The following is a 13,466-nucleotide window of genomic DNA, read 5'->3' on the forward strand; positions in this document are numbered from 1 at the left end:
AAAACAAACACAAGGAGGCAGAAATAATCCAAGCTGGATTGGATCAGCAGGAAAATATGATATCACACCACAAAACTGGAGAATGAATCATGACTGTGGATCACATCAGCTGGAGAATGAATGTCATATGGCCTGAGTTTGTGAAAGGAGTCCTTTTTGACCACTCTGATTCACATTTGAGGAGTTAAAACTCTGTAGAATACATAAAATACACTTTTTCCTTATACACCTGTGAATCAGCAACATAGGACACTCAGCTCAGTGCTGCATATATTAGTTCCTATATTCAGTGATATGCACATAAGTATTCTAAACCAGAAACCCTATTTACCATTTACACTCCCCAGAAAAGGCAAATGAAAATCTGATCTCATGAAAAACAGCTGGAAATGAGAGCTCTGTGCCAAGTGAGTAACAAGGAGGGGTGAATGAATACCTTTGTGCTTGCTGGCTCCTGAAGGCTCAGGTAGTTGGGGGGCAGGCTGCTGGCCACTGGCACCTGGTGCTCCTGGGAGGCCAATTGGGCATCTTTCAACAAAGGGAGCCAGGCAAACCCCACTGTGCAAAAGAACAAATAAATGGGACTCTTTGGAAAAACAAAGTTTAAAGGAAGACAACATCCAGCCAAAAACTTTGAAATCCTTATTTGAATGTTCATAATGTATATTTATAATTGAAAAGAATTCTACTACAGGTACCTGGTGTTTCCAGAGCCTCTTTCTTTTTGGCATTAGCTTTTGCATTTATGTCACAGGTGACATGATAAAATGAAAACAGAATGTGGTGTTTCTTATGGAGTTGAGTGGGAAGTTCAATTTTCACCTGAAATGTAAAATGTTACACCTCACTTTAGTTTAAAAATCAATTAAACCAGGCATCAGAGATGGGCTAAATGAGTGACATCTCTCTACACAGAGGTCTAAGTACATCCTGCCTTTACTGGGTAATGTTTGCCCCATGGTAAGAAATGCTCTCTTAAGGAAATTGTTTATGAGGATCATCTATCACTTTTACTTAAAACAGCTTTTTTTTAACCTTGTCTTGTGGAGGAATATTTTCATTAATGATGAAAGAGCGTAAGATGAAAGAGGACAGAACTAAAGAGAGGTGGATTCTGCTTAGAAGTGATCACCTGCACTTTAACAGCCAGCCCCGTGCTCATATTTTCAGGACGACCAAACTAAAACTAAAATGAAATCTCTGCTACTGCTTCATCATCATTTCATGGCAATGACCAAGTAATAAAGGCTGACATGCAAATAAACTTTTATTTATAATTTCTGCTCACTCTTAAATCCCATATCATGACATCCATGATACTGGTACTAGATACTGGTTTTCAGGTATTATTAACCTATTGGAAGAAAAATACAAACTAATCAGAATATGTTACCATAAGAACTAATAAAAATAACCCTTTGCTCTTGTGAGCTGTGATGAAATTTATCCAAGCTAATCCTGTGCTTAAGTAAGGGTTAGAAATTGCCGATAATTGCTCCCAGTGTTAAATCAGCTTATGGGTAAGAACCTAATACCATAAACAGATACAAAATTGGCACCCAAGAAAGAAATGAAGACAACTTTCTTCTTAACATCCTACATACTTTTAAATTCTGCACCTGCTTTACTATGGACATTTAGGACAGGTGCACACCTCTTCCTGCCAAATTGCCTATTCACATCTGAATTCAGCTGCTCATTCAGGTTCAAACCAATCTCCCCTAACCAAGTAGCTCACTAGCATCACATGAAGGACACTTTCAGAGGTTACACCCCAAAACACACCTTGTAAAGGATTAGCAAGGAGTTCAAAATCTCTGAAAATCTAATGCTTTAAGTTCCACCTCAGTTCCTAAACAAGAACCTTAAAAATAAATACTTCGCATGTAGCTGTACATTATCTGCTGATCTTGTCTCAGCAATTTTATCAAAGTAAAGTTTTACTGAAGAAGGAAATTTTACTGTCTAGGAGAACAGCTTGGAAAATGCTGGCTATAAACTCTATGCTGTTTGCCAGTCTCATCACTACACACAAAGCAGCAGTAGTGGAAAATCCAGAACAGACAGTTGACATTCACAAGCCCTCAAACACACCAGTCACTGATAAGGTGAAATTAATTTCACCTGCAGGAAGCCTGGGGCATCAACACCTGGTGTTGGTGAAACAAAAAGATGCACGTGTGAGTAACATCTGGCAAAGGCCACCACATGAACTACTCTATAGCTGCTCCTCAGAAGCAGCAGCTGAAGGACTTGCTGCAGCCACCACACGTCACTGTACATTCTGTTCAAACCACTGCATCAAAAAAAATGCCCCGATGCAGATCTTGTATGTCAGAGAGGGATTTGTTCTGACACTTGGCTCCACACTTCATCACAATGTTTACTGTTTCCATTAAATTCAGAGATGCAGCTGGATCCTTAATGTAATCCAGACATGCATTTTAGAGAGCTGGACTGTTCCTAATTAATTCTACAGCATCTTAACTGTACTCAGAGCATCTTACAAAAGGAACAATCCACTGAGTTAATTTAAGAAGAGAAAACAAAATGTGAGACTGCATATCAATCTACACTGCACAGCCCTTCCAGATACACAAGCAATGGCAACAGAAGCATTCAGTACAGATATTTTTCTGTCTCATTGGCAAACACGTGGGATTGGCAGACATTTAATGAAAGAAAAAGCAGACTGACCTCATCATAGAAATCAGGATTCTGGGAATGATGTAGCACAGCAGTGTAGGCTGAGGTTGTAAATAAGGGTCCACCTGGCTTCCCGTAAATACACTGTTAAAGTAACATGTTTTCATTACATTGGGAAATTCTGCTGAAGATACTAGTATTGGTATATCTAATATGTATGTACATTTAAAACAATTATCATAAAAGATTGATCATTACTTTATCAAATATTAAAAGAAATGTTTTAAGTGCTCAAACCTGGATTTTTTTATATACACTTCCAGTAAAAGTCAATTGATTCTATGAAAATTACCCTATGCTTAATTAAGCAATGCAGACTCCTTAGACTTTTTCCTTGCTGTTATCAATTCCAGAGTTTTCTGCAAAAAGCTTTACAAAATCTATTTCACTTTTATGCAGTTCAATACACAATACAGTGCTTTTACTGAGTTTCAAATGTTACAAAAGCGATCCCTGTTAAGAATCTCTTTTCTGGCAGGGTCCTGTCTGGGAGCTCTTGATTACTGAGTAATGGCAGTTTTATTTATTGCTGGGAAAATAAGACCATAACTGGGCTATGCAACAGCCCTTGGGCAACACCAAAGTTAAGAATTATGATTAATTCTTAACAAAATTAAGAATAAAGTCTCAAGTCTTCCTAGTTTCGTGCCTCACTCTTTTCAGTGAGGTCTCCACAGCTTAATGAGAAATGTAGAATAAGTGATAAATTCTAGAAAAAGCAAGCTGCACTGTAAAAAATGGTTCAATTTTCTAATGTCATCTCCTTTCCCCACCACCAGTCAGAACGCTGGCACTGCAAAATGGAATCACTGTGACCAGCTGGGATCTAACAGAACCACAGTGCAAAATTAGAGGGATGTATGACAACATCCACTCCTGAATTGTTCTGGTTCAGTATCACCCTTACTGCTGGGTTTTAGAAGTAATGTCCTCAGAAACAGCACCCTCTGAACATCCTGCTCTTGCAGCTCACCTTGAGTGGCTTTGCTCCTTCGTCATCAGAGCTTTTGAACTCAATGCACACTGTTATATTCCGTGCCTGGAGAGACAGGAGTACATTAAAGCTGAGATCAGAAATGGGGTAACCAGAAAAACTCAAGTAAACTACAGAGCTGGAATAAGGCCTTTTCAGAATCCAAGAGAAACATGCAGATGGTGTATCAATAGTTATAAATGCCTGTAAGCCTCAACGATATCACAAGAAATAAACTTTCCAAGAAAAATGAAAAATGCAAGCCAGGCCTCAAAATGACTGAGTAGAAGCTATTATGTGATCAGGACTTATCTATATCTTGTCCTTATTAGTTTTCAACCACCATGGAAACACAAGCAGTACCAGGTTTGATTTAAGAACTACAAACATTATCTAGATTAATTTTATCTGCACACGTTATGTCATTAATATAAAGCCTTCTGAAAACTGTGAAGAAAGTATTACATTATCTCTCTTTCAATCACTGTTACAACTTAGAATTAACCCATAGATTCATTAAAATTGTATCAGGGTTTTATGATTGCAAAAGCTGAAAAAGATGAAGAGCCAACTCAGTGACATCACCATTTTCCTCTCCTTTATAAGTTCTCCTTGAATCCTAAAAGAGCTCATGAAGGCCACTGCAACCCCATATTGGCCTGAATCAGTCACATTCTGTACCTTGTTGAAGTGTTTTTGGCTGTCATACTTGAGGTGTTTTGGATAGATGTATATTTGGTTCTTGTACACCCTGTAAGGTCGAGAATATTTTGTTGATTCCTGCACAAACTCCTCAACTTCCACTGTAGGTTGATGTTCCTTTACATTATAGAACGGCTTGATTGGAATAAAGGATGAAGTTACACAGTCTTCAAAAGAAAAGAAAAGAGAGCCATCATATATTGTGCTTGTTTTCACTGTCTTACTACTATAAGCAATATTGAGATGGAACATACAAAACCCTGCCTTAACTTACAAAAAATTACTAATGCTGAGATGCCTTAAATTTACACATGACCTCAGAACAATGGCAATATATATTCCTTAAATGATTTCTCACTTGAATTAAACTGGACAGCACTGGTAACCGCTTTTGACACCCACAGTACTTGGTGACATTTGATGGTGTAACAGCCCCATTGGTATATGGACAACTTCTACAGAATGTGCTGACTGATGCTGCTTCTAATCAATTTTACAGTTCAACAGCTCATTTAAGTTTTTCTATTATCTAATAACATTCTAAATATAATGAAGAAATGAGCAGTGCAGCACTAGATCAAATATATGATGCAATTGGGGTAACTGAAATCAGATCAGGAAGCAGAAGACGAAAATAAGATCTCTGTCACTGAGACTGGGAGACATTAAAACTCGACAGAGAATACTTTCTCTTCCTATACCATTAAAGCAGTGAGGCATTTTACTTCATGGAGAACTCAAGTTGAGAGGGGCCAGCATGTTACAGATGTCCAGAGCAACCAGAACTATTTCTGGAAAAAGCCATTGGACAGACCCTGCCTACAAACTCCTTCCCCAGATCATACAATAACCCCCAGGAAAAGTCTACCAATGTGTTGTGAGACAGCTGAAAGAAGCTTGTGATCCCCCATGAACACCATGCCAAATTTTACTTTCTTCTAAGCTAGCACAAGGGGAAATTGCCAGTTTTAGAGCAATGCAGCTGCTCTCAGCCCAGGGAGAAGTGGCTCTAGGCCAGCTGGAGCAGTGTGGTTTCTTTCTTCTCTTTCACAGACACTGAAAACTGGGCTGTATCTGGCCAGGTACAGGATGAAACAAAGAGTGGTGTAATTAAATGACAGCAAATCAAAACCACTCCCTTGCATACATTTTCCTACACTTCTGTCAGAACTGTCTCGAGACGCAATTATGGACGGAAAGCCTACTATTTAATTAGAATAATTAATTTTAAAGTGGAATCATACTTGGATGTTCCAAAGGGACACAATCAACTGCAATGTCCAAACAGCCAGGTATAGTCTGTATTTTGCTAATCTTCTCTGCTCTGCAATGAGATAAATGAAAACATTTTAGAAAATTAGAGCAACAGAGATCATAACATCAGAAACACAATATAACAGAAATGAATAAAAAATGAAAAAGAGATCCTTATTTAAGATATTTAAGATACATTAAACACATTTAACATATACCTATTGGCTATTAAACTCTAATCAAATGTAACAGCAGAAATAAAATATTATTTGGTTTGTTGTTTCTTTTTTTTTTTCCCTTAGACTCACTCCTACCTTCTCTTTGCAAGCAGTATTATTTCGCAGGAAAGGAAGTGATGAAGCAAAATTTATGAGAATTAACTTATCTACTTTTACTTTCTAAAATCTGAATGAAATATTCCCTAAAAGGAATTCAGTGAGCACTGGGATGAGAGGATTTCACAACATTGTGGCCTCTGCAAGTGCCATGCTGAAATGGGACCAAGACACATTCATTGTGCCTGAGCAATTTGAGTGTGCCAAAACCATGATGCTAAATCTCTTTTGTCTAGGAGATGCTTTAGGGACACAAAAACAGCAGTGGTGACACTAATGAATAGTCACTAGAGTGTCCTGACCAGTAACATCAAGGAGGCACAAAAAGTTAAGGGCCTAATCCAAGACGCATAACTGACATTCAATCTTTCTATGATCCCTTTTTATATAAATGGAACAGAAATTATTTAGATTAATTAATTTTTAGGCCCATTTAGAGCAGAAGAGACAAGGAGAAATACATGGTTCAATTCTCATGTCACTTATCCAGCATAAACACAGACCCTGCTCTAGAATTAACCTGATTTATACCTGTATGGAAACTATCCAGCCAAACCTCCTCAGAAATTTACAGCCTGTAAAACACTTGGAGAAGGTTTTTACTTTCAATGTCCATTCTTGAGTTTGCCACAGAGACTCAAACAAACAAAAGCAAGGAGTTGGGAAAGCCACAAAAGGATGATTTTGTATCTCTTGTCACTCTTTTTTGGTTTTTTTTCCTGAGATAATGTTGGGTACTTCACCTGCATCTCCTCCGGTAAAAGCTGATTTAAGCAATCAATATTTTTAGGTTATAACATTTATTTTAATGTGCCAAATGGCATTTCAATTTTCCTGGAAAGTCCAACCTCAAGCACCCTTTGGCAGGTAATAACCTAATGTGAAAAACACTAATGTAATATAATTTAACATGGCCACTTTGGCACACTGTGTTAAATGAAAAAAACAGCTACAATTATTCTGCACAGCTTTATAAAGCTTCAAAGCAAATTAGAAACTTTACCTTACCTTCTGTATTCTGTTATTAGTTTAATCAAATCTTCCATGGAAATCTTATTACTTTCTTGCCTGAATAAGGGTGAGAATCGGGAGTCTCTGTCAACATTTCCCTGATTATCTTTAAACACTGGCCTATAAAGAAAGAAAAATAACATATTTATAAACACTCATCCATATACATGTATGTATGTATGTATATACTTGAGCATTTGAAATTGTCATGTAATATTTTAACAAGGTTGTGATATGAATGCTTATTTCATGGCCTCTGCAGATTTTCACCCAAGAGAACCCTGCCAAGCTTTATGCTTGTAGGACAAAGGCAATTTCAGTTTATTCCATGTGCATCCCAGTCCTGCAAAAACCTCAGACCTGGTTTGAGCAAGAGCCTTTCACCCATCATGGACATGATTCCTCCCTTCAACAAAGAGACTGATTCCTTATTTCAAGAAATCAATTCAAAGAATTCAATGTATTAGTATGTAGTTTCATCCATAGGTAATTTCATCCAAGAAGTTATTATCCAAGGAAAATCATTATAATTTTAAGGAATGGACATCATAGCTAGCTGTCAAATTTCAACCACCACCTTTTACCACAATGAAACAACATGCTTTTACAGAACCAAGTTAGAGACCTCAATGAATATTCCTGTGCATTAAATTTCTCATGTGCCCTCCAGAAGCAAGACACCAACTCACTGTGGCTTAGCATTCCCTCACAAAACAAGTTTGTGGATCACCAACTAAATTTTTGATTAACCAGTTATGAAGTGCCCAATGAATTGGAAAAGAAGGATAGGCATCTATAACTGAGAACAATAAATATCAGCTGTTTTGTGCACAGGAAAACATTTCCAGACATTTCCATTCCTGCTCATTGACACTTGCAGGATTTAATTAAGACGTTGCAGTGCCCTTTGTATATCCTCAAGGGTCACACACGCTGGCTGGACTGGAAAATGTAACAGCTCTCCAGATTAATAAACCTTGGATTCAACTGTAGTATGAAAAAACATTGCTTAACAAAAGTAAAATGTTCTTGACACTAAGTGCTGTTCTGTGAATCATTTGGCCAATCTTGCTTCCTTAATTTACTTCTCTATTCCACAGCCAGTGAGAAGAAGAATTGATGCCAGGACAAATTGTTGCCAGATGCAAAATAATGGAGCAAACCTTTGGAAGAAGATTCCAAGAAGAAGTATAAATGCACCATATCTTCACTTAATTAACTGAGAGAAGCATTCCTATCTCATTTCTTTGCAACTGTCAAGAATTATGAACTCTCTTCTATCAGTTTTTTACCTCCAGCTGTTGGAGGGAATAAGGTCCACACCAACACACCATGTCAAAAAGCTTACTAGGGAGAAACCAGACCTCATTTCTGGCAGCCACCACTTACTCTACAAATCCTATTAAACTGCTGCTAGAAAAAAAGAAAAAGGAAAGAGAAAAGATTTAATAATTATTACAGTATAGGTGACACTATGATATGTCTTGGATTTGGCCCTGCTTTTTCCTCCTGACTAACAGAGAGGACCAAAACATTGCGTGAGTGATTTCCACTGTGCCACTGGGCTCTGCAGTGTGATGCTGAGCAAACCCAGCTCACATTAAAATATTAACTGATTCCAGAGCAGGCTCTGACACCAAGCAAACCCCTGCTCAGTGCAGTAGGATGTAGGGGCACTCACCAAGGAGGGCAGATGCAAGTGAAAAAGGAAATGAAGCTGGAAATAGCTCACTCTGGGTCAGTGGTATTGAGCACTGCCTTCCAGGAGGCTCAGGGACACAGCACCATGGTCCTCAAGGTATCTTCAAACCCAAAAGATTCCACAACTGCCCACTCCTCCCCTCTGGTTCAGAGTCAGAAGGGCTTTACAAAGCCATCCTGCCTACAACCACTGTTCCAGAGCATCAGTGCTCCCTGGCTATCACATGCTCTGCCTCTAGGACTGGTTCAGCAGTATGTCCCTGCCTAAATAATGCACCCAGGACAAACCTGATGGCATGAAACCACTACAAAACAGGGAAGTATTTTTAGTTCTCCAGTTTACACACAGTACTCCATTTACATAAAGTTCTTACAACCACATGAGTAGTTTAGATGTGCATGGAAAATGAGATAACCTTTCTTAAAAAGGTATGTTTTATGCACAGGTCAAATGTACTGGTGTCTCCATTCCCGAGGTGCATTAAAGCTGAGGAATTGCCAGAGAATCAAGTACTGAAAGTGTTACAGCTGCAATCAAGTAACTGCAGTCTCATGTTTTCAGTCTCATGTTTTCAGAACAAGAGTGCTCCTTATCACAGGGATCATACTGAAGGCACCTGAGAATGACAACTGTCACATCTAAAGAAGGAAATGCTTGAAAAACTTCTACACTCCAGGAGTCCAATATTTGTCTAACATACTAACAATGTACCTTAGTGCTGGGTACCTATTTACTGAGATATTTTAGTAAGAAAAATTTCACTGAACTAAACTCCTGAAGATATTCTAAAAGTGGTAATTTAGGGAAAAGCAAGTTAATAGATGATACAAAAAACTGAAATATCATCTCAGTACTTAAGTGTTTATATCATTCTGCTCTTCTGACATTGTTAGATGATTGTCCACAAACCCAAAAACTTGTGAAGCACAAAAAAACCCTGCATATTGTTCATAATTTAACTTTGAAAAATGTTACTTTTGAAGTAGTGGTTTATGATTTGAGGGAAAATTGCTCACCTCCAGTATCAGACCTGCTGCTACTGAAAATCAGTGCAGTCTCATTTGCCTTCAGCTACCTCAAACTACAGCAGCTGAACAAGCTGCTGAAGGATTCATATATTAGGCTCTAAAACATGAAGCTTACGAGGGTGGAGAAGGTTTGAAGGAGTAAGAGTGTAAAAACTAATCTCTGTGAATGAAGTTTCCCCCCACATCTACAATATGTAGCTGAGGCAGATATTTGCAAACTTTGGCAGTTCTGGCAGGAAAATGAGACTCTGACACACTGTAATTCTAACACGTACTGTAATTATACCTGCAAGAGCACACAGACACCAGATTTCCCAGCAGGAACTCAGGGAAGAGCCCTGAGTCATGCTTTTGAGCAATGCTAACAAACTGGTGCCACAGGAGCTAATTAAGAGTTTCAGTCACATGTGCAATACTCAGCTGTCAAGAGTTTGGCTTGTTGAGTGCATACGTAAAAATCACACTGTGGCCATCTGTAACAGCTTTAAGGAGGGAAATTTCCACACAAAAACAGGAGTGTGGTTAATGCCAGAATGAACTAACTGGAAAACACATTTCCAAACCCAGGGTTTTGCTATTTATCATAGCCAAACCATTTCTTTCCCCCTGTAGTGCAATAGCCTCATGTGGAAACTTCTATTTTCAAGCAGTGAAAGCAGAAATAGATTTTATACTTTGCTTTTACCAAAGTCAGACCTGAGCAAAGTTAACACACAAGCAGATGTAAATGGGTGTAGAATTTGAATATTCTCAGTGCACCCTAACTTTACAGTTATTTAGGGGGCTCTCAGCCTCACAGGGACAGCAGCAGCAAAAACTTCACTCATGTCTGTTGAGATTTCCCTTAGGCAGAGCTGCAGCCAGAGCTCTGGGCTGGGGCACACACTTGGGCAGCACAGCTGGGGCACACACAGCCCAGCAGCTGAGAACCAGAGGAGAAGGGCACAGCCCAAATCCTGCTCCTGCCCACTCATCACAAGGAAAGAGACTGACACTTGGAAAATCCAAGAAAAATTAAATTCTTTCAAAATGAGAAGAAAACCTTTCTGTATTTTATTTCTGCCATGATTTGCTGAAGCTGTGGAAGAATGTTCTAAGCCTTCTTTATACCCATGAGTGCCTGGCCAGACCCTGAACCAGTTAAAACCACCATGCCACTTATAGACAGCTACCACAGCAAGGGCTGAGTTGCAGACATATTCCTGATGGTATTGCCACAGAGCACAGGCAGGCAGGGTTAATAGGAAGCTTCAGGTCAGTCTGGTGCCAAGCCTGCACCTCCTGCCACTGCACAGTTACATGGTGCAAGTGTCTCTATCATCCCTTCAATATGATTTTGATTAATGGTCCCCTGGCTACACAGAAGTAGCAAATATTTATGCGTATCCTTGAGCTTGCAATGACAGATCAAACTACATTATCTGTCCTCCTGAGCACTCACTTAACTCTCCTGTTCTTACTGGATATTGACATAAAAGTATGTAAATAAAATATAAATGAACCCTTCAAATGGCCATATTTCACTACATGTTTTTCTGCTTTGCCATCTAAGCACCATATTCTAAAATCAGAAGTTTTCCCCTGCAGGTGTCATGGGAACTGTGCCCTCCTGGTGCTCCACACCAGAAGCACACACGGAGCTCTCCCTCATTACCATGGGCAGTGCCACAACACAACTTTGCCACCCAGCACTTGCTGTTCATGTCTCCCTGCTGAGAACTTCAGGGAGCTCTCCACGTGGCCTGCTACTGTGAGAACAGAAGCCACAGAGGAGGGGGAATGCTTGCACATGGCAATTGACAACTTTCCTTTTTATAGGGAATATGGAAATTCATATTCCCTGCTCTACTCATGGCAGAAAGAAGGGAGAGCTGCCACAGGAGGGTCTCCATCAGGAGCTCTCATCCCAGGGCAGTAGTAAATTGGAGAAATTGCACAAGATTGAGAAAGAAAAAAGGGAGAGGACAGAGAAAGCAATTACAGCAAAACTTGAAGGGAGAACAAATGGGAAAAAAAGCCAAATTTGGTTAAAGGGGATCAAAAAGTACAGGGATGCCTCAGTCTTGAGGTGAGACCAGCAAAAATTATGCAGGAGGAGAGAAGAATAAAAATCCCTTACTGCCACTGCACTGACCTGCAAGAAAACCCAGCTGACCTGCCAAACGAGAAAACAGAACTTCTCCATCACCCTACTAGCCATGAAAAATGCTGGAGTACCTGAACTATAATCCCCCCACAGCATTTCAAGTCCTTGGCTAGATTTTTCTTAAAACTTGACAGGCATCAAAACAGGAACACAGCCTCAAGAACAGGTGTCTGTGCACCTACTTTTTAGGTGGCTACTGCAACTCTATTTCAGACCACAATTATCTTTGCAGGAAATTCTTATGAGAACAGTGACTTTGAAATCTCTTTGGTCATTTTTAGTGCCCAATGAATGGTGTAGCTCACAATAAATTGATATTCTGTCAGCTGCCTTTGCTGCTCCCTAGCAACTTCACTACATACCTGAAGAAAAGATTCCACCACAGCAATATTTAATGAGCAAGGAACTGACGTTTAGCTGTGAGAAAAATAGGGCAATGAAACAAAAAGCCTGCAGGATATTCTGGGGTCCTGGACCAGAGAGAAAGCTTTGCTTAGCTTCAGGCAGAAAAAGTGGAAAAGAATATAAGGATAGAAATCCAAGGGAATAAGCTGTAAGATGCTTATAAAATAATGAAAAGAATGAACACATACCTCACCGACCAAGCAAATGGCATACGGTATTTCCCTAGCTTGCTGCAGAACTGTTTATTGGATTTTAACACTTTCTGTGCACACTGCAAAAAAGGAAATGGGAATTATTACATCAGTATCATTCTAAGATCTTAAATGCTGCACAAAGTACATCCAAGCTAAAGAGGCTAGTGTCCCCACAATAATTTGGTCTGATACTGTTCATAACAAAACAGTTATGGTTCTGGGGTGGACAGCAGACATATCACAAGATGAATATGATGCTGCTGACAAATTAAACCCTGTCACCACTCCTTTATTCAGAGCTGCATTAAAGTTGTTACTCCAGTTTTCTGTAACTACCCAATGCAGGTGCAGTGTCTGCTCCCAGAGAGAGATGCTTACCCCAGCTTTGCTCCTGTACAATGTTCCATAGCTGATAATTTCTAAAACATTGCTGAAACAGAACATCCCTGCACTAAGGCAGAACCAGCACAACAATGCACCACAGATGGATTTGTAAGCTGCAGGCAAAATGGAGCTTCATTCATGCAGCCAGTGGAACTTGGACATTTGCTTTCTGAAGCATGGGGCTCCCAGGAGCCTGTCCCGTTCAGCAGTCTGAGATCTGTCAGCACGATTTGCAATGCCTTCAGCAGGCTGAAGCTTACAGAGCAGGAAATGATTACCTTAAAAGAATCAGGATTCTTAATGTAAGGCTCGGCACTGCTGGCAATGTTTCCTGAAAGCACCTTTTCTATTTTTGCCACCATCACAATCTCAGAGTGAGGATTACTTATGGAGAAAAGAGCCTGTGGATAAAAGGGAGAACAGTTCAAAAGTATACAGTGATACTAAAGAAATGAAATACTGCCAGTGCTCTCTGCTGATGGAAACAGTAACAAACCAAATCCAGAAAGGATTATTAAGGATTATTATCTCTATATATTCCAACACAGCCAGATGGAAAAGAAAATCTTTGTGCTAGTGCTGAAGTCAGCTTGTGCACATGCAGCACCTTGCAAACAGACTGACTC

General features: G+C 39.5%; 1 protein-coding gene across 1 annotated transcript in view; it reads right to left on the reverse strand.

Moving 5' to 3' along the window:
* DOCK10 (dedicator of cytokinesis 10) overlaps positions 1-13,466 on the reverse strand; it is a 144,511-nt gene that overhangs the window by 44,519 nt on the left and 86,526 nt on the right. The window contains exons 13-21 of the mRNA XM_077785638.1: positions 13,119-13,241; positions 12,451-12,533; positions 6,979-7,101; positions 5,626-5,705; positions 4,361-4,548; positions 3,680-3,745; positions 2,698-2,790; positions 699-822; positions 437-558 (exon numbers count right to left, since the gene is read on the reverse strand). Of these exons, the coding sequence (XP_077641764.1) occupies positions 437-558; positions 699-822; positions 2,698-2,790; positions 3,680-3,745; positions 4,361-4,548; positions 5,626-5,705; positions 6,979-7,101; positions 12,451-12,533; positions 13,119-13,241 (1,002 nt within the window). The remainder of the gene's footprint in view (positions 1-436; positions 559-698; positions 823-2,697; positions 2,791-3,679; positions 3,746-4,360; positions 4,549-5,625; positions 5,706-6,978; positions 7,102-12,450; positions 12,534-13,118; positions 13,242-13,466) is intronic.

This window comes from Lonchura striata, chromosome 10 (assembly GCF_046129695.1).
Source record: "Lonchura striata isolate bLonStr1 chromosome 10, bLonStr1.mat, whole genome shotgun sequence".
NCBI classification, from domain to species: Eukaryota; Metazoa; Chordata; class Aves; order Passeriformes; family Estrildidae; genus Lonchura; species Lonchura striata.